This window comes from Schistocerca americana, chromosome 8 (assembly GCF_021461395.2).
Source record: "Schistocerca americana isolate TAMUIC-IGC-003095 chromosome 8, iqSchAmer2.1, whole genome shotgun sequence".
NCBI lineage: Eukaryota > Metazoa > Arthropoda > Insecta > Orthoptera > Acrididae > Schistocerca > Schistocerca americana.
In genome coordinates this window covers 484,971,626-484,994,350 of record NC_060126.1, presented here as the reverse complement: position 1 = coordinate 484,994,350, position 22,725 = coordinate 484,971,626, and the positions used below count along the sequence as shown (strand labels likewise).

At 43.2% G+C, this 22,725-nt stretch overlaps 1 protein-coding gene across 1 annotated transcript in view; it reads right to left on the bottom strand.

Annotated features, from left to right (window-relative positions):
• The window catches only part of LOC124545932, a 270,734-nt gene that overhangs the window by 12,612 nt on the left and 235,397 nt on the right, over positions 1-22,725 (bottom strand). Inside the window, exons 4-6 of the mRNA XM_047124892.1 lie at positions 17,822-17,934; positions 10,297-10,369; positions 1,520-1,813 (exon numbers count right to left, since the gene is read on the bottom strand). Of these exons, the coding sequence (XP_046980848.1) occupies positions 1,520-1,813; positions 10,297-10,369; positions 17,822-17,934 (480 nt within the window). The remainder of the gene's footprint in view (positions 1-1,519; positions 1,814-10,296; positions 10,370-17,821; positions 17,935-22,725) is intronic.

Below are 22,725 nucleotides of genomic sequence, written 5' to 3'. Positions count from 1 at the left end.
CATATGCAGGATTTGACGGTCTACACACGGAAAAATTTGAAAACGTTAAAAACATATTTTTTGACAGAGCACAGGGAAAACTGTGCGACTGTAAAACTGTTGCATTCATTTGTTGCAGTTTATGTGACAAACTCTTATGTTTTCATCACTTTTTTGGGAGTGATTATCACATCCACAAGAAAACCTAAATCGGGCAAGGTAGAAGAATCTTTTTACCCATTCGCCAAGTGTACAAGGTAGGTGGGTCGACAACATATTCCTGTCATGTGACGCACATGTCGTCACCAGTGTTGTATAGAATATATCAGACGTGTTTTCCTGTGGAGGAATCGGTTGACCAATAACCTTGCGATCAAATGTTTTCGGTTCCCATTGGAGAGGCACGTCCTTTCGTCTACAAAGCGCACGGTTTTGTGGTTCGGTCGCAAAACACAGACACTAAACTTATTACAGTGAACAGAGATGTCAATGAACGAACAGACAGATCATAACTTTGCGAAAATAAAGAAAGTAAAATTTTCATTCGAGGGTAGACTTTAACCAAGGACCTCTCGTTCCGCAGCTGCTCTCGATAACCACAGGACCACAGCGCTCCTGAGTTCACAGTATCCTTGATGTTGCCTATCTTGAGTGTAGACTACTCAGGTTGTAAATTTTGGTTATTTTTTTCATAGTTCCATACAACTTCTTCCTGTTTTCTCCATTGATCTATGTTCAGTTTTTCAAGGCCTATCCACTGTGCCAACTTATAACTAAATCTGAGGGGGGTGCGATGGGGAGGTTCCCTTGTAAGCCTCCAGTACCACCAAACTTCCATACGTCACGGAGTCCAAAACTACTACGCTCATACATTTTGCGATTCTTGCAGAGGGAGAAACAAATATTTTATCAACATTTGAGCCCATCAAGGCACGGACGGTTTATGTTGTTTCTGTATCGTCACGTTACAATGTCCTTCAAACACGAATGCATAAACACAAACATTGTATTTACCAGTAATATATATTTTGGGCTTTCAATAATTTACTTCTCAAGATGGTTGTGTCAATAATAGATGTTTTTCCTCTCACTGACTGCTCTTGCTTTAAATTGACAGGAATGGCAGTTTTGAAGGTGTTAGCTGGCCCCACACAACTTGTCGTCACACGGTCTCGTGTGAAGATCACGGTAAATACGAGATGTACACCACAGCACGTGTCACTGCAGGTCTTCCGAGAACACACAGCCATCTCCGGCAGGGAGACTAACTGTTGCAGAAGAGTTTAATAATTCTTAACTGTACATTTAAATGCGTGTGAGTTGTCGACAGCACACGACAAAGTTAAGACCTTTAGAGGGAGCTTGCCGTTGACATACTGATTTCCTGTGGGGCCTGCAGTGAGCTGAACTATCGCGAAGTATGGCGGACAAAGCGTCTAGTGTGACGTCACAAGTTCGTTGTGGGGGGGCTCGCATTTCTCGTGGCATAACGGGACGCCAGCTGGCCGTTTAGCCGGACCGCCACGGCAGGTGTACTGACCCCAGACGGGCGCCCCGGCGTGCAGCAGCTCGCGCGTCAGGTCGGCCGCGTCGTCGAGGTGCGCGACGCTGGCGGCCAGCAGCAGCGCCGCCTCAGAGGGGCGCCGGCACACGGCGGCGGCGGCGACGCGCGCCACGGCGGCCGCCAGCGGGAACGCGGCGTCCCGCAGCAGCCTCCGGCACGCCGCCGCCAGCAGCGGCACGCACGCCGCCGGCGCCGCGCCCCCGCCGCCCACGCCCCCGGCGCCCACCACCGCCGCCAGCTGCAGCGCCAGCTGGCCTGCGCACGATTCCCCTGCAAAACACGAAACAGCTCCTGTAATGCCCTGCCTCTACTGCTCACTTGTTACGACCTCTGCAGACAATTTGACAGACTTTGCGTGTTTGTCAAATTATTTGGCTACATGTGTTTAACGTTTTCCCCCCAATGAACTGAAGTTATGTAGAGTTGTTCCCGTGTATAAGAATGGAGATGGAATATACATGAAGACAGTAACATTTCTCGAAAGAACAGATTACTGTTGTTGACCGTGCAGCTTTTCCCTGGAATAAATGATGACCAACTGCAACCCTCAGCTGCCGACAGGTGTTGTTGATATACCCCGATGTGGACAGCTGAAAATGTGTGCCCCGACCGGGACTCGAACCCGGGATCTCCTCCTTACATGGCAGACGCTCTATCCATGTGAGCCACCGAGGACACAGATGAATAGCGCGACTGCAGGGACTTATCCCTTGCACGCTTCCCGTGAGACTCACATTCCTAACTGTCCACAATTCTACATATGTAATGTACCTTATAGACATTTGCCCATTCACTCATTACTCGCGCACGCTTTGGCATATGCATATGGCATATACATATACACATATGTAGAATTGTGGACAGTTGGGAATGTGAGTCTCACGGGAAGCGTGCAAGGAATAAGTCTGTGCAGTCGCGCTATTCATCTGTGTCCTCGGTGGCTCAAATGGATAGAGCGTCTGCCATGTAAGCTGGAGATCCCAGGTTCGAGTCCCGGTCGGGGCACACATTTTCAGCTGCCCACATCGAGGTATATCAACAACACCTGTCGGCAGCTGAGGGTTGCAGTAAGTCATCATTGATTCCAGGGAAAAGCTGCACGGTCAACAACAGTAATCTGTTCTTTCGAGAAATGTTACTGTCTTCATATATATATATATATATATATATATATATATATATATATATATATATATATATATATATATATATATATATATAGTTGAAGGCTACCCAGCCATTGACCTGCGTCTGTGCGAATGCGCACAGATTGCCCAAACTCTTACGGGAATCGCCAAAGCGTGCGCGAGTAATGAGTGAATGGGCAAATGTCTATAAGGTACATTACATATGTAGAATTGTGGACAGTTGGGAATGTGAGTCTCACGGGAAGCGTGCAAGGGATAAGTCCCTGAAGTCGCGCTATTCATCTGTGTCCTCGGTGGCTCAGATGGATAGAGCGTCTGCCATGTAAGCTGGAGATCCCGGGTTCGAGTCCCAGTCGGAGCACACATTTTTAGCTGTCCACATCGAGGTATATCAACAACACCTGTCGGCAGCTGAGGGTTGCAGTTAGTCATCATTTATATGGAGATGGAAAATGCCCATCTAGTTACCGCCCCTTATCCCTCTCTCTTGTTTCTTCTAAAGTATTAGAAACGGTTATTTATAACCAAATGTGTAACTTTCTAGATAATAATTCTATTATTTCCAATAAGCATTTTGGTTTTAGGAAAAATAGATCGACCACTCATGCTACTGATTCGCTCGTTAAAAAGGTTCTCCAGGTATTTGAAGATACGGAGTTTGCTCTGGTCACCTTTTGCGATCTGAGTAAAGCATTTGATTGTGTGAACCACAACTTACTTCTGCATAAATGAGAGATTTTAGGTTTTCAAAACAGTGGGTTGGGTATTCTTAGGTCTTTTTGTGGAGCACCGTAAACAGATTGTTTGTATTAATGAAGACAGATCCAATGTTGCCGATGTCCTGTGTGGTGTGCCTCAGGGCTCGGTGCTTGGCCCACTGCTTTTTCTGATTATGATTAATGATGTACCATCTAATGTAATTTCCCATTCAATCTTATATGCTGACGATTCAACCTTTATCAACAATGACCCTGACATTGAATTGTTAAAACATATAACATAAATACCATCAGTGAAGCATCAGAATGGTTCAGAGCAAACGGTTTTTTATTAAATGAAAATAAAACACAGTTCATGTTTTTCAGCTTAAGAGACACCCTTTTTCTGAATGTTTCAAATAATGTTAAATTTCTTGGTATATATTTAGATAGTGAACTTAATTGGAATTACCATATTAACTATATATCTGCTAGGCTTTCTAGAGTAATCTATTTGTTGAGAAGGTTAAAAGGTTGTGTATCAGATCAGTATATTAGATCAGCATATTTTGCCTTCTTTCAGAGCATTATTTCTTATGGTTTACTATTATGGGGAAACTGTAGCCATGATATTCTTCTACTGCAAAAAAAAAAAAAAAAAGTTGTAAGAATTATCACTGATTCTGGTAGACTAGATTTCTGCAAGCCATTGTTTGTGAATGTTGTTAATCTCTATATATATACTGTTGTTCTACATACTATGAACAATTTACCAAACCAGCAATTAAGAGAAAATATACATTCGTATAATACGAGAAACACATTGATGTACCTTTTCAACGTTTAACTAAGTCTTTAAAAATGTTGCAATAAATTTTCTCTTTGTAAATTAGATTGTTCTATTGAAAAGATCAAGCCAAAACTGTATGAGTGGCTGGTCGAGCATCCTTTTTATTCCCTTGATGAATTTCTTGATTGCAGTCAAAAACAAATAATATAAACTTTGGCTGCTCCCGATATACTATATTAATTATTTCATTAGCAGTTCTAGTTACCTATTTGTTAGTAGCTAGTAATAAGCATTAATCTGTTTTTCTCCGCACAGTTGCAAGGGGCAGGTATTATAATCTGATGTAATATTTCTTTATATATAATATGTTTTCTTGTATTGGTATTCTGTATTCTGACTTTTTTCTGTATTTTGTGCTGCTATATTGATTTGGTTGTACTACCTCACTTTATATATTGTACCTCCTGTCTATTGACTATTTATAAAACTATTGTAATATTGTTCTTATAGCTCCTGCATATAATTTTGTTTATATTTTGTAATTTGACGTTGTCTATTGCTTCTGTAAGCTTAACGACAATAAAATCTTATTATTATTATTATTTGTCAAACATGTACTGTCTTTGACATGTTTGGGAGAAATTTTGATTGACAGCCAATTTGACAAATAAGCGTGCGCTTAAGCGCTAGTTGCTCGCAAGGGTGCCCATACCTAGTGGTAGAGAGGGCTTTTATTTTTTACTTATTTATTTATTTTTTTGCTTCCACATTGATTTAAAATTTTTACCGACCTTTCCTTTGAGTGAGATGAGATTCCGAAAATAAACACTTGACAAAACTTTTCTAAAATGTCGAATTAAAAACCTAGAGTTTAGTGTTGAATAATAAGTGCACTGTTTTGTCTGTACTGATTTTTGTTTATTTCAAACTAGTTTTCGGCTTATTGGCCCAATATGCTGAAACCTATATTATGCTGTGGGACCAAGACCGTGCTGTGTTCGATTCAATTTTTATTACAGGCGGCCTATTTCGGCGTGATTGCTAGCTTCAGGTTATATCCGGTGGTTTTGATATCCATATAATATCGCTGTCTTGGTTGCTGTCACTAATGTATAAGTTTGCTCCTTTGATATTAGTGGGGCTAAAGTAGGTGTTAAACTTTAGCTGGACCAGTTATTTATGAAGTTGTCGAATTATGAGAGTTTCTTTCATAATGACGTTATTTGGCGGCTGTATTGACAGTTGAGTCAGCGATGTTATAACAGCTGTCAAGTAAGGTCATTATGAAATAAACGCTGATAATTCGAGAACTTCAGAAATAATCGCTCTAGCTAAAGTTTAACCCCTACTATTGCTCCACCAACACCTTACACAGTAGCGACAGCGACTAAGACAGTGATATGACATAGCAGCGTCTTGGTCTCATAGCACAGCGTATAATGTCCTTATATGACATATGCAACGCAGCGGACCCATGTGAGTACAAAAGCCGAAACTAATTTGAAGTAAACAAAAATCAATAGAATAAAAACAGTGTACTTGTTGCTCAATCTTAAATATGGAACTGTACTACCAGAAGTAACAGAAGAATCTATAAAACTGTAAGTAATGTTCTTATGTTGCAAATATTTCAAAGTTAAAAAGAAAGTAGTGTTGAGTCTATTATAAGTTGGATGATGATAACAATAATAACAATATTCGGTTATATCGATGCTAGCAATACATTGGCTGCAGCAACATCGATCAAAAACGTCGCGTAACTGACTCCGATATTTCAGTATATCGCTGGCCGATATCCCAACCCTAATCAGCTAAGTAATACAGAACCTTGTGTCTGCAGCCATTGCGAAGTGGCTGTTGTGCTGTGTTGTGTTGGGCTTGGTGAGTGACGAAGCGCTTGTCTTAATCGACTGTTCGTGCCAACGGATTCTGCTGCAGCGTTCCTGGTGTTCCAATTTAGTCTTGTCTGTCACGAAGTGATCGCTTTCATTTACACGTCAGCACCAAAATTTCGTTTGTTGAAACAGCTGCCTGCTGTGCAGTTTCGCATCTGAACAGTGAAAGTAAAGTTATGAGGGACCATCCTTTTACGGAACAACCGCAATGTGGTAACAGAACGTAGGGACAAAGACAATGAATTTCATCAACGCCCACAGCAACATTATTAGAGGACGTTCTTCATAGAGGACTACGTTAAGTTTTCCTCACTCCCGTGAACTGAAAGAATAGGAAAAGTGTTGTGCAAGTATGCCAAAAATTTACATTTATTTACTCCAGAAAACGTATACAGCACTTACAGACACCTCAGACAATATTTAGAAGGCAACTTCCTTTCGGTTTTGTTTTCTTTTGCCATGTAAACGTCTATTTGCTCGTCGATCGAACTTTCTTGTAAGGCAAAATACTGTCATGTGTGAGTCGCTGTCGTTAATAACTGCAAGTTCAGTCCGCAGTATCTGTACCTAAGTATTGCTTTCCCATTTTAAGAATTAATTTCTGCGAACTATTAGGAACAAGAACGATTTTTTTTTCTGGCCTTATGAGATAAGAAAAAGAACTAGGAAGCAGATAAAGGCTCTTGGTGACAAAGAGAAGTGCTTCCCACTATCCCTGTTCCCAAGTAAAAGACCTGGGACTGAAAGCTCTCAGCCTGTTCTGACAAAAAAAAAAAAAAAAAAAAAAAAAAAAAAAAAAAAAAAAAAACATAGAAATAAGAACATTGACTTGTTCTTAAAGGTCATTCCATTTTTGTAGGCAATAAAATTATAAAATTTTGCTCTCTAATTTATTACTTTAAGGAATTATCTACGGTACTTTTAACATTTCAGAAAAAGCTACGTGCTTCGTTTGAAGTAGTTCAGTTAGAACTATCTCAAAAAGCATAGTTCCGTGGAAGAACTTCTTTGGCCGTCTCTACAGTCAGTTGTAGTTTGTTCACTACGTCCTAATGCGAGTTTACCAGGTTGCGGAGGGTGACGGCAGCAAGCTCCGTCTACAAACCCAGAACCCTTCATCTCCCCCCCCCCCCTCCCCCTCCCTCACCGAAGCCCAACACACGGACAGTCCGATGGTGAGTGGCGATGCGGTGGGAAAAAAGTGCGCTTCCCTCATATACACTCCTGGAAATTGAAATAAGAACACCGTGAATTCATTGTCCCAGGAAGGGGAAACTTTATTGACACATTCCTGGGGTCAGATACATCACATGATCACACTGACAGAACCACAGGCACATAGACACAGGCAACAGAGCATGCACAATGTCGGCACTAGTACAGTGTATATCCACCTTTCGCAGCAATGCAGGCTGCTATTCTCCCATGGAGACGATCGTAGAGATGCTGGATGTAGTCCTGTGGAACGGCTTGCCATGCCATTTCCACCTGGCGCCTCAGTTGGACCAGCGTTCGTGCTGGACGTGCAGACCGCGTGAGACGACGCTTCATCCAGTCCCAAACATGCTCAATGGGGGACAGATCCGGAGATCTTGCTGGCCAGGGTAGTTGACTTACACCTTCTAGAGCACGTTGGGTGGCACGGGATACATGCGGACGTGCATTGTCCTGTTGGAACAGCAAGTTCCCTTGCCGGTCTAGGAATGGTAGAACGATGGGTTCGATGACGGTTTGGATGTACCGTGCACTATTCAGTGTCCCCTCGACGATCACCAGTGGTGTACGGCCAGTGTAGGAGATCGCTCCCCACACCATGATGCCGGGTGTTGGCCCTGTGTGCCTCGGTCGTATGCAGTCCTGATTGTGGCGCTCACCTGCACGGCGCCAAACACGCATACGACCATCATTGGCACCAAGGCAGAAGCGACTCTCATCGCTGAAGACGACACGTCTCCATTCGTCCCTCCATTCACGCCTGTCGCGACACCACTGGAGGCGGGCTGCACGATGTTGGGGCGTGAGCGGAAGACGGCCTAACGGTGTGCGGGACCGTAGCCCAGCTTCATGGAGACGGTTGCGAATGGTCCTCGACGATACCCCAGGAGCAACAGTGTCCCTAATTTGCTGGGAAGTGGCGGTGCGGTCCCCTACGGCACTGCGTAGGATCCTACGGTCTTGGCGTGCATCCGTGCGTCGCTGCGGTCCGGTCCCAGGTCGACGAGCACGTGCACCTTCCGCCGACCACTGGCGACAACATCGATGTACTGTGGAGACCTCACGCCCCACGTGTTGAGCAATTCGGCGGTACGTCCACCCGGCCTCCCGCATGCCCACTATACGCCCTCGCTCAAAGTTCGTCAACTGCACATACGGTTCACGTCCACGCTGTCGCGGCATGCTACCAGTGTTAAAGACTGCGATGGAGCTCCGTATGCCACGGCAAACTGGCTGACACTGACGGCGGCGGTGCACAAATGCTGCGCAGCTAGCGCCATTCGACGGCCAACACCGCGGTTCCTGGTGTGTCCGCTGTGCCGTGCGTGTGATCATTGCTTGTACAGCCCTCTCGCAGTGTCCGGAGCAAGTATGGTGGGTCTGACACACCGGTGTCAATGTGTTCTTTTTTCCATTTCCAGGAGTGTAGTTTTGGTACTACACGTGTGCTTACTGGTTCAACACGAGGATCACTTCGTAAGGGCTCCGGTACACATGGGTACCGTATTGTTAGATAGCCATTGTTGGCAGCGGCCATACACAAAACACTTGTGGCCTGAAGTCGACCGACTTGTAGCAGCTATAGCCGGTCCAGAACTAGGGAAGGACGTTGTGAACAAGCTGTAGGTAGCGTTGGCTGCAATCAAAAACAAATGTCTACCAGCGGGAGTTTTCCGAGTTCTGCCGATCGGCCAACGCATTATTAAGCCGGCAAAGAGTCTGTCTGTACGGTGTGATAAGTCACAAGTTTGCCATGCGTTAGACAGTGAAAATGATAACGAGGCATACTCTCGATAAATAGAATTTTGTTCTGGTGGCGTCCACGGCCTCAGTATGTTTAAGACATAAAACATGGTTTAAACGGGCTGCAACACGATCCATAAAAAATAAATAAGACGAAAAGAAAAGTAAACTGAGAAAGTCACCAACGCGGTGGTCCACTTCTGGTCCTTATGCAAAAAGTTATTCGGCTCGGCATTGATTGTGACAGTTGTTGGATGTCCCCCTGAGGTGTATTGTGCCCAATTGGCGCGTTACATCGTTGGAGGGCCCTGCCCATAATGCTTCAAGCGTTCCCAATTGGGGAGAAATCTGGCGGCCTTGCTGGCCAAATTAGTGTTTGGCAAACACGAACACAAACAGTAGAAACTTTTACCGTGTGCAGGCGGTCATTAACTTGCTGAAATGTAAGCTCAGGATCGCTTGCCATGAAAGGCAAGAAAACGGGGTGCAGAATATCGTCGACGTATCGCTGTGCTATAAGGGTCCCGCAAATAACAGCCAAAGGGGTGCTGCTATGGAAAGAAAAGACACCCAAGACCATCACTCTTGGTTGTCGGGCCGTATGGCTTGCCACAGACCGGTTGGTATCCCACCAATGACCAAGATGTCTCCAGACATTTCATTGCTAGTCATCGGGGCGGAGTTCGAAGCGGGGCTCATCACTGAAGACAATTCCTTCACAGTCAATAAGATTCCAGACCGACAGAAAACGCGCTGGAGCGACATGGATACGTGTATCTGGAAGACTCTAGAGGAGACCTTTCTTCAGCAATGAATTTCAAATAACTGACAATGGCGATGAAATCCTCTTTAAGCGATGTGTTGTTCAATAATAAATCTATGTTTCTGCGAAGAGTAACATTTCTGTATCTTTCTGGATCAGGCAGTTGATGCTATAATTACGTTTGCGATATAGGTCTTTTGAATGTAATGGTAGGAACACTTCAAAAGTTGTAGTTCTAATAAAAAAGTTGTTCCGTAATTTTTGAACAATATTGATGGCTGTGCGCAAAAAAAGACTTTGGAACTTGTAGAATTGTTATACTAATCACTGTACTGAAAGCAGTACTGCACGCATACTGTGTGTGAAAGCGAAATAGTATGAAGAAGAAACTACGTTCTGACGTCGTATACAAAGGAGCAGCACACCACTCAGAAACGTACGACAAATATGCAGTGATAGGAGCCAATAAGTATTATACAGACGTTATTGTTGCAAACGTACCTGCGACAAGGGCGTCATAGAGACGATCGTAGGCATCCTGAATTCCTGCTCTGCCCAGAAGTGACACGCCCTTCTGAAACAAACAAATATTTTCTTCAGTTTTTAGCTAAAAATCTAAATTTTGGAGAATAGGAGATTGCCTTACTTCAACAAAACGTCGATACAACTTAAGCAGACGCCCGGAACAGATTTAAAGACACGAGTGTATATTACATGATAGTGGCGTGTGCAAATAAATGTTGACTGCGTTCTTAAGGTCCAATCTAAACAACACCTGAAAAGCGTGACTTACTTTTAAAGAAACGCCAAACCTGAGGCGCAGGGCCGGCTCCAGGAATTTTTCAACCCCCCCCCCCCCCCCCCCCCCCCCCGATCCTCTCATTTTCAGACACATCACACTTACTCCACTTACTCGTACGTCTTTTTTACGTGAATACGTCCTTAAAATCAGAGCCAGGTATGGGCGTCAGTCAGTGCAGCAACGAAACATTTTTCAGTGTAGTACGTTTTGAGCTACAGCTCCAAAATTAATTACGTCAACTAAAATTAAATTATGTCACTCGCTGATTATACAAGTAAACAGTTTTTATCGTTCCCTGAGCAGAGCGGAGCGTGCGGCGCGAGGCCTCTAGCAACCAGCACAGCTGAGTACTGCGTTGTCTGCGGTATCGGTGGTTCAGAATGACAATTATTGAACTGTATGACATGAAACCATCATAATTTCTGAACGGTTTGCGTTGGAACGTTCAGACTGCTCGGTTGATCGCAGGGCATGATGGGAATTAATATGTGCATCATGGTTTGGTTTAGCGACGAAGTCCATTTTCATTTAGATGGGTTCGTCAATAAGCAAAATTGGCGCTTTGGGGGTCTGAGAAACCACATTTCGGAATAATCGGGTGCGATATTCCTTGATGGCACGGTGACTACCGAATGGGAGTGAAGGTTTAGGAAGATAATTTCATCCCCATCGTCCAAAGTGTCCCTGATTTCGACAAGATGTGGTTCATGCAAGACGGGGATCGACCCCATCAAAGCAGAGGATTGTCTGATGTCCAGGAGGGGCATTTCGGGGACCGCATTCTGTCTCTGCGGTACCCAGGGGCCACTGGCATGGCCCTCGATTGGCCGCCATATTCTCCGGATCTGAACACATGCGATTCCTTTTTGTGGGGCTGTATCAAAGACATCAATAACACCAACACCGTTGCTGAACTGAAGACAGTTACTCAGGAGGTCATCGACAACTCGATGTTCCGACACTTCAGCGGGTCATACAGAATTTCGCTACTCGTCTGCGTCACATCATCGCCAATGACGGCAGGCATATCGAACATGTCATAACCTAAATCCAAATATCTGTAGTGACGTTTACAAGTTGAAGAAAGTGTGTGCACGCCGTAGTTTGCAACTAATATACTTTTTTTTTCACATAGTTCAATAATTGTCACCCTGCACTTCTACTCTACATAGTGGAAGATAATAGGAGAGCGAGAAATTTACGTATGAATGTTTTATTTGTTGAAAAAAGAGTGTAAATCGCCAGTACCTATTTATTATGTCCGTAGCATGTAACGAAAAGCGGTCATGGTTGGACATCGAGAAGGCGTCCTTTCCAGTATGCCACAACCTCGACTTATGGCTCAAAACAAGCACTTTAGAAAGCAGCTTTTCTTTAATGTAGGGAAAAGTAACAGTTAAATTCTAACTGAAGTTGTTGGAACGCAAACAGTGTGAAATACGACGAAACTGGGGGTTGAGGGTTTGGGGAAGGAGACCAGACAGCGAGGTCATCAGTCTCATCGGATTAGGGAAGGATGGGGAAGGAAGTCGGCCGTGCCCTTTCAGAGGAACCATCCCGGCATTTGCCTGGAGTGATTTAGGGAAATCACGGAAAACCTAAATCAGGATGGCCGGACGCGGGATTGAACCGTCGTACTCCCGAATGCGAGTCCAGTGTCTAACCACTGCGCCACCTCGCTCGGTGACGAAACTGGGTAAACAGTTCTGCAGAGCAGTTTAGTTGCTGCAGATCCTAAATAAGGTTTAATGTATTTTTCCGTATGATCTTAATATTAATTTCTATCGACTATGGATTGAGCACCGAGAAAGAAAAACTAATGAGTAAAAACTTAAAATAAGCTACAGGCAAAGCAGACAAAACTAATTTGCAGAAGCGTGGCAAGACAAAGAGCAATATAAATGGTATTAATGGCAGATCCAAAAGAAAGGGGGTGGTGTGGGAAGGATTCCATGCATCTTCCCAAGTCCAAACGCAGCTTAAGCACAATGTCTGGATTAAAAAGATTATGAAATGTGGCTATATAAACTATGAACTATTTTTCTCAGATATGCTGCTATAGTGGTCAAGGTTGCTGTATAGGAACTGTGAGGCCACCATAAGCTGACATTTATCTTAATTTCTTTTGAGTAAGATTTTCCACTTCTGTAGGTCCTTTCAGGCTGGTGTAGGTAACTTTCAATGTTGTGTAGGCGCATGGTAGAAACTGAGTTGGCAACACAGCCACCAGAAAGCTTTGCTACTTTGAAAGACGCGTCCAAAGTAGCAACTGCAGCGCTTCATTTGTCATCTGTTTCACAATACCGTAAATAATTTCCAGTAAGGCACTTGATTTTTATGAATTCTTTATATTTCCAACTTATTTTCACAATTCTTCATTCATGCAAAACTTTGATTGGGTTGTTTAATTTATTTCTTCAAAAACATGCCGCCCTGGGTTGTGGCACGATCCCTCTCTCTTCCCAGCCTCTTAGAACCGGCTTTGCGCGAGGGAAAGTGACGATTGGACAATTCATTGCCGCTGGTTTCACTCACAGAAGTTTAAGCCGTGTTCTTAGGTCCCAACCTAACGCCCATCTACATCTACATCTACATCCATACTCCGCAAGCCACCTGACGGTGTGTGGCGGAGGGTACCTTGAGTACCTCTATCGGTTCTCCCTTTTATTCCATTCTCGTATTGTTCGTGGAAAGAAGGATTGTCGGTATGCCTCTGTGTGGGCTCTAATCTCTCTGATTTTATCCTCATGGTCTCTTCGCGAGATATACGTAGGAGGGAGCAATATACTGCTTGATTCTTCGGTGAAGGTATGTTCTCGAAACTTTGACAAAAACCCGTACCGAGCTACTGAGCGTCTCTCCTGCAGAGTCTTCCACTGGAGTTTATCTATCATCTCCGTAACGCTTTCGCGATTACTAAATGATCCTGTAACGAAGCGCGCTGCTCTCCGTTGGATCTTCTCTATATCTTCTATCAACCCTATCTGGTACGGATCCCACACTGCTGAGCAGTATTCAAGCAGTGGGCGAACAAGCGTACTGTAACCTACTTCCTTTGTTTTCGGATTGCATTTCCTTAGGATTCTTTCAATGAATCTCAGTCTGGCATCTGCTTTACCGACGATCAACATTATATGATCATTCCATTTTAAATCACTCCTAATGCGTACTCCCATCTTGGAAAACGCTACAGCTTTCGAAAAAAAATCATATGGCATGCATCATGTCATAACGTCTCACTCTAAATCAGAATTATTGCATTTTTATCGCAGTAATAGCACAACAAATCTCATTTAATTTATACATATAAAATACACAAAAATTTAGGCCATCTGAAACTACACTGTGTGATCAAAACTATTCGAACACCCCCAAAAAATAAGTTTTTCATATTAGGTGCATTGTGCTGCCACCTACTGCCAGGTACTCCATATCAGCGACCTCAGTAGTCATTAGACATCGTGAGAGAGCAGAATGGGGCGCTCCACGGAATTCACAGACTTCGAACGTGTTCAGGTGGTTGGGTGTCAATTGTGTCGTATGTCTGTACGAGAGATTTCCACACTCCTAAACGTCCTAGGTCTGTTTCCGATGCGATAGTGAAGTGGAAACGTGAAGGAAGCACAAAAGCGTACAGGCCGACCTCGACTGTTGACTGACAGAGGTCGTAATATGTATAATAGGCAGACATCTATCCAGACCATCATACATAAATTCCAAACTGCATCAGGATCCACTGCAAGTACTGTGTCAGTTAGGCAGGAGGTGAGAAAACATGGATTTCATGGTCGAGCGGCTGCTCATAAGTCCCCATCACGCCGGTAAATGCTAAACGACGCCTCGCATGGTGGAAGGAGCGTAAATATTGGACGAGTGAACAGTGGAAAAGCGTTGTGTGAAGTGACGAATCACGGTACACAATGTAGCGGTCCGATGGCAGGGTGTGGGTATGGCAAATGCCCGGTGAACGTCATCTGCCAGCGTTTGTAGTGTCAGCAGTAAAATTCAGAGGCGGTGGTGTTTTGGTGTGGTCGTGTTTTTCATGGAGAGGTCCTGGACCCCTTGTAGTTTTGCGTGGCACTATTACAGCACAGACCTACATTGTCGTTTTAAGCACCTTCTTGCTTCACACTGTTGAAGAGCAATTGGGGGATGGCGATTGCATCTTTCAACACGATCGAGTACCTGTTCATAATACACGGCCTTTGGCAGAGTGCCGGCCGGTGTGGCCGTGCGGTTAAAGGCGCTTCAGTCTGGAACCGCGTGACCGCTACGGTCGCAGGTTCGAATCCTGCCTCGGGCATGGATGTGTGTGATGTCCTTAGGTTAGTTAGGTTTAATTCGTTCTAAGTTCTAGGCGACTGATGACCTCAGCAGTTAAGTCGCATAGTGCTCAGAGCCATTTGGCGGAGTGCTTACATGACAATAACATCTCTGTAAGGGTCTGGCTGCACAGAGTCCTGACCTGAATCCTATAGAACACCTCTGGGATGTTTTGGAACGGCGACGTCATGATAGGCCTCACCGACCGACATCGATATGTCTCCTCAGTGCAGCACTCCGGGAAGAATGGGCTGCAATTCCCCAAGAAACCTTCCAGCAGCTGATTGAACGTATGCCTGCGAAAGTGGAAGCTGTCATAAAGACAGCACCATATTGAAGTCCAGCATTACCGATGGAGGGCTCCATGAACTTGTAAGTCATTGTCAGCCAGGTGTCCGGATACTTTTGATCACATAGTGTATGTAGGTCGTAGCTTATCCGGAAGAGGCGCTACCACAGCCCTTGTTTATCGTTTCAACCTTTCCTTTCTTCCGCGATAACACCAGCCTGAAGTTTAGCCTCTGCCCTCATTTTATCCATACTCTTCGATTCAGTACAACACAACGAAACATAATTTTAGAAATATATACGGTTAAGCGCTGTATAATATACGATTACCTTCATTCTAGAAAAAAGCTACTGTTAAATAAGTGATCCATGCGACAGTTGAAAATCAAATGACTCCAGACTATCAAAGATCAATGAAAGACCAAGCCTTTTAACCCATGCATTGACAATGATAAATAAATATATTAAACGTTAAGCAGCGTATCGCAGTGATAAGATTATTTATATTTTTATGTATGAAATTAAAATGCATTTTATGTACAAAATCTGTACCACAAAAGCGCATTTAACCTGAAATAGTGTATCGGCCTACACTGAATGCCGAGGTTTACGTATTTTATACCTTTGCTTTTATGCATATCATCTTTGCCCTTCAAACGTAATTGATGAATTTTGTTAACGTGCTACAGCGTAGCTACTGGTGTATGTGGCGCGCGTTGCAAGCAAAATGCAGTTCAAGCATGAGCCACCAGACAGTATTCGCGTAAGTAGTGCCTAACATTACGTTTCATAGCAGTAATATAGTAACTTTTTAAATTTGTTTTGAAGGTATCACCATGCAAACATTCCGCTACAGAGAGTTTCTAGAATTTCTTAAATACCTAAAATTGTAGGAGGAACATTTTAAGCTAGTGAATGTGGAAGTCATGCCCGAAACTGGTTTTGCGAATAAAATAATCGACAATTACTATTTGCTATTAATATTGATGTGTGTGTATACATTCCTACACATCTACAACAAATTAATAGCTATACGTGATTAGACACTGTAATATATGCATGTTCTCGTAGAAAGACTTGCGATTAAAACCGCGTGCAAAACTTTTGGATCTTTGCTCATGACGTAAACAGATGCGTGTGAAAGATTATCGTTGCGGAGTTAGATGTATTCGCGCAGTTGTCTTTGTTAGGGATTCATGTACAGCTGTCCATTTGAATAAGAGGAGATGGTATTCGTGAAACGCGTCGTGGTTAGAACCAGCATCATTGTTGACAGTTTGCTTATCTTCAAGACTAGTAAGTAAAAAGTGTGCTTCATACAGAAAAAAATTTCATTTCGCTGTTTATGAACTATAACAATTTTGATCACTTTTACATTGTTAACACGCGTATCCGTAAAATACAAATACTGCTCAGCTATTGGATATTTTTTTTTATTTTTTTATTTGAGCTTTTCCTAATTACAGAGGCTTATCTCCAACATAATAATTTACTTGGAAATTACAATACAAACAATAAACGTTCTTAAACTATATTCTCAAAATATTTCTCCAGGTGTCTTGCGTGTCCTCTTCCTCTGCGCCCATTCTCCTCATTGTGTGCTGTACATTTTGGAGCCAGGTGGTCACAGGTCGTCGTCTTCTTCTTCTCCCCTCCGGTTCCCACCCCAGTATCAGTTTTGGTATTCTGGTTTTCTCCATTCGTCGTACATGCCCGTACCACTGTAATTTCTTCCTATCCATTACGTCATATATTCTTTCTTTTATTTCCATTCTCCTTATTACTTCGGTGTTCCTTATCTTTTCTTTCCTGGAGATTCTTGCCGATCTTCTCCAAAAGTCCATCTCTAGAGCTTGTAATTTTTTAATGTGCTTCATGTTAATTGTCCAGGTCTCCGTTCCATACAGAACCACACTCTCTAATATGGATTTGTATATTAATTTTTTAGTTCTGCTCATTACATTCCTGCTCCATAAGACTGAGTTAAGCATCCCAATGACCCTCCGTTCGCTACTAATTGGATACTTTTTTTGATAAAATATTTCCACGACTGCTGTCAAGGGCGTACTCAGTCATAGAGACGTATAAGTTCAATATCGGTTTGGAAAATGTCAGAACATTTAATGCAGAGGTATCCAGCCTTTTAGCTTACCTGGGCACCCTGGAAGACAACGAGTATTTTTGGGCCACACATAATATACTTAACGCTAACAAAAAAAAAAAAAACAAAAAAAAAAAAAATTCTCAACGTTACACCTAGAAGTTTGTCTTGTCAGATAGGACGGAAAATATCGTTTGTAGAAATACGATGACTGTTTCAGAGCAAAGCGGGTAACGACAGTTCAGCTCTCCAACAAAGTCTGTTTCTCCAAAGAGAGTGTCTTATTTGTAACTGCTGTGATTTGATGTCTTTAGCTGTTAGAGAAACAGACTGCAGTACTCTAACCGACGGTCAGCTTCCTGTTTCTTGTGGCACAAACACAGTTCTGCGGTTCTGACCATGGAAGTTCACAGACAAAGAGTATCGACAAAGAATTATTTTTATGTTATTTGCCTACCCGGGAATGCCGTTGCTATGGGAGAGAGAACCCTTTGCTCCGCTGGTGTACGCACCTGTGCTTTGATGGCGGACAGGTCGTCGTGGTCTGGCTTCCTGAAGAAGTCCTCGATAGTGATGGCTGCAGCACATTCCCGAAGCACTGCATCTTGGTCCTGGTCATCATCTGCTGAAACGGAGAAAGTTGAGCAATATTAACCTCTGACCAGACCAGCTGCTGCATTTACAGCTAGAGGAAGATCTCAAAATACGAATAATGATCTACATAATATAAGGGCAGATAGTCAGAAGGTGATGAAAATGCCGAAAGCTGTTGAAGCTTTCTTAAAAAATTGTTTTGTAGCAACGGACATTTGCTGACGTTCTGCCATCATATGTCTAGTGTAAACAATCAACTTCCGAGTGGCGATAAAGATACATTTCTACGGTCGACGACTCGATGTTTTACGATTCTGTGTAAGCTGAGACTTTGGCATCTGGAAGTTCGGCGCAAATACAAACTTTTTTGATAACTCAAATTTCGCTATTCGTCACAGTTTAGGCAATTACGTCCTTCGCTATCTATTGGCCTCTCTTATGGCATACTTGCCCATACCCATTCAGCCTCTCTATTTGTAATTCTAGTAATTTTTATCACAGCGTATTGTCGCATTTGTTTTATGATGATCAGTATAAAGACCCTAATAAAAAATATTGGAATTATAAATCAGCTGTGGCAAGTTTGTCTAAACATGACATCATATCAAGCTCTTTATCTGTATTTAATAGATGGTTTCGCGAATCTTTCAACGTAATGTGGTTTAAGGGGTTCTTTCATGTTTCTTGTAGTTATTCTGTTGTTCTAAATTTGAACCTGATATGACGCAACAAGCTGTCTTGGATCCTTTATGTTCCTAATATATCGTGTAAGGGGCAGTCAAATGAAAGCGAGACAGATGAAAGAAAAGTAAGTAAACTATTTATTATTACAAAAGTAATCGCCATAACAGTTAATACATATATCCCTCTTGGAGACAAGACGGTCAGTGCCTTCATGGAAAAGTGTTTGTGGTTGCCTCGGGATGCATGATTGTATCAAGACGTGCACCTCTTCGTCCGAAGCAAATCTACGGCCATGAATGTCTTTCTTCAAGGCTCCAAAATTTGGAAATCGCATGGGGAGAGATTGAGACTGTACGGTGAAGCGTAACCGAAATAGATCATTGTGTTGCAGGATAATGCCCGTCCACATATTGCAAAGGCTGTATCGACCGTGCTGCCGAAGGTTCGCTGGAAAGCCCTTACACGTCCTCCATACAGTCCCAATCTCTGCCCAGACGATTTACATATTTTAGGAACCCTGAAGAATTACATTCGTGGCCGTCGATTTGCTTCTGACGAACAGGTGCACGCTGGGTACAACCATGGTTCCGCAGGCAACTTCAAACATTTCGAAACAGTCCTTTGTTAAGCCTATGTAACTTTGCATCAGGGTACGATTTAAATTAATGTCTACCATGAATCGTCAAGATAAACTGTTAATATAACATTTCCTGTGTTGAGATGGCTGTAGGGGGACGTTCCGAAAGGTAATAAATTATTAAAAAAAGAATATGTTCCATGAGGGCACTGAACATTTTGTCTCACAGTAGGACACATGTATTAACAGTTAGGCGATTACTTTGGAAATAATTATCTGTTTCCGTAGCTTTTTTTCCATCTGTCTCGTCTTCGTTTGACTGCTCTTTATAGATATAAATTTAGGCCTTCTTATCACTCAGAATCAGAAGCAGAATGTAGGCATTTTGATGGACGATTTCCTTCCCAAGCTACTGGAGTTTTTGTAAGGTTTTGTATTCTGGCAGTACTTCTAGGAATGTCTCTGCTACGAATGTTGGAAAGCCCCGTCTGTCATGAAGAAACGACGTGTCGTTAAAATCAGCCATTTTGGCTCCGACCATCATCAATTTACGAGGGAGGAAACCGAGACGACTGCAATAGCGAATAAGGCTAACACATATGAGTGGTCAGAAAATTATGTGTTACATACACATAAATCTTTTTCTGGTGTGAAGTTCTACAAGGGCTGTTCGAAAAGTATCCGACTTTTATTTATCAAATCATTCTGTACTCAGATGCAACTGTTTGACACTATTCGCCTGCAAAGTAGTGTCCTTCAGCTTCTATACACCTCTCCCAACTCTGCCGCCACTTCTGAAAACATAACTGGAAAACCAGTTTTAGTATGCTGTGCAGCTCCTCCTAATTCTGCATAATGTCTTCCCTGTCCTGAAATCCGATCACTTTCAGAGTCTTTTTTTCAGTTTAGGCAAAAGCCAGAAGTTTCTCGGTGCTAAATCAGGGGAATAGGGAGGCTGCCAAACCACAGCCGTGTTGTGTTTGTCCAGAAAACCGAATTAATTGACGACTATGAGCAGGTGCGTTCCGTGGTGAAGGTGCGCACTGCCTGCTGCCCCAAGTCCTGCCGTTTGCGTCTCACTGCTTTACGAAGGCGACACAGAACATCTTGGTTGTACTCCTTACTATCATTAGTACCTTCTGGGATGTATTCGTCATGGAACACTCCATTGGAGTGCAAAAAGACGGTCAGCATGACTTTCTCATTACTGCGGATCTGTCTCGCTTTTTTGGATCTCGGGATGCTTCCAATGCGATGACTGGAACTTTATTTCTGGGCCGTGCTCATAAACCCAGGACTCATCCCCACTGATCACTGTGTTAAGAAAGTTGGAATTACTGTTCACAGTATACAGAATGCCCTGTGCGATCTCCGAACGAAGTTACTTCTGGTCAGTTGTTAGTAACTTTGACAGAAATTTTGCTGAGATCCTTCTGAAGTCCAAATGTTCCGTTAAAATGAAATGAATAGATCCAATACTAATTTTAACCTCTGCTGCAACTTCTCCGATGTGACTCGTCTATCCCGCATCACCAGGGTCCTTAAGTGATCAACAGCAGTCTCATATGCGGAATGCTGAGGGCCCACATGAACGTGCTTCATTATTCTCTGATTAGTGGCTATCTTTGAAGCGGACGTACCACTCTTTTATTTGTGTCGTACCCACTACTTTGCCCCCATACACTTTTCAAACCTTGCGGATTGTTTAAACTTGAGCTTTGCCAAGCTTAAAACAAAAATTTATACAATAACGGTGTTCCGCATTTTCTGTCATTTTTCCCACAACACAAAATCTGACGACTACCGCTTACACGTCTTTACTAGTCGACGGCTAGCCTGCGACTGGTTGTTTCCGCAGTAGTGAAAAAATCAGGCATGTGCACTACGTGTGCCTACAAACAGAAGGGCGCGCGCACCTTGGTACCATTGTTGATTTCAACAATGAAAAAGTGGTCTTCAGTCCTGAGACTGGTTTGATGCAGCTCTCCATGCTACTCTATCCTGTGCAAGCTTCTTCATCTCCCAGTGCTTACTGCAAGCTACATCCTTCTGAATCTGCTTAGTGTATTGATCTCTTGGTCTCCCTCTACGATTTTTACCCTCCACACTGCCCTCCACAAACTTCTCTTCTCCCCAATCCTATTCAATACTTCCTCATTAGTTATGTGATCTACCCATCTAATCTTCAGCATTCTTCTGTAGCACCACATTTTGAAAGCTTCTATTCTCTTCTTGTCCAAACTATTTATCGTCCATGTTTCACTTCCATACATGGCTACACTCCATACAAATACTTTCAGAAACGACTTCCTGACACTTAAATCTATACTCGACGTTAACAAATTTCCCTTCTTTAGAAACGCTTTCCTTGCCATTGCCAGTCTACATTTTATATCCTCTCTACTTCGACCATCATCAGTTATTTTGCTCCCCAAATAGCAAAACTCCTTAACTACGTATACAGTATACGTTAATTTATCGAATCAGTCCAGTGCAGCAGTTGCCTGCTGACCTTGTGTAATATAACCCCGCGTGTTTAGCCCATGCGGCCTCAGGTACGTAACCAGAGGCTTTGCTTACAAGAGCGGCTCCACACTGCAGTGTTTGTTTCTCCGCTGCGATCGCAAACGGAGTACCCGCCCGCTGCGTAAACTGTTTGGCCGAGAAGACGGGGGAGCACCGTTACGCCTGACCTTGACGTCGCTGTAACGGGGGCATCGGCGCTGCCACCGCGCGAGGCGAATGCACTGGCAGCGGCGCGCGGATTGCGTCCTTGCTGGCGGTTATAATTCCAGAAAAGCCGTTTAGTCCAGTCACACTGTCAGGACAAAGCCTATACCTTGCTAAAGGCCAGGTAGAAGTTAACTCGTTCATATGATTGGGAAGGTTTGAAAACCAAGTTTTGCCAACAAATTTATGTAGGTTAAACTTTCTGTAGTCAAAAAACTTTGAAAATCTGGGACTTTCTCAGTTTTAAAAAAAAAAAAAAAAAAATCTCAATTTCTTGTGCTCCAATCGATTTGGCGTCTATTTCCTTTTTAAAAGTGCACAAAATTATCTACAGATTTGTCTACAACTAGTTTCTGCACCCAAGTTTTTCAAACTTTGTGCAAAATGACAAAATACCTAGGTTCTTGAAGTGCGGTCATAGTTTGAGAAGATGCCGACCTCCTTGCGCTCGTGACTCGTTTAGGCCAAGACATCGAAAATTTATTCTTTCTAAAGCCAGGAACTGCAGAAGACAAGTGGTTTTGCACTGCATCCTACAAATTCGTCATTGAACATATTCTTGTTCACTCATCCCATTAGTGGATGTACTAAAATATCTGCTTTTTCCGGTCAAGGAAAAATGAGGTTTTGTAACATTAGTAAGAAACATGAAAACCTAAACTCTGCACTTGGTGCAGTCAAGGAACCAGACACTACCCGTGAAGAAATAATAACAGCTGTAGAAAAGTTTTAACGCATTGTATAGTAAAGGTGTCAGTAGTTTGCAGACTCTAGACCAGGGCTTCCCAACCTTTTCAGCTGGCGGACCCCTTCTTCAGTCGAAAATCCATG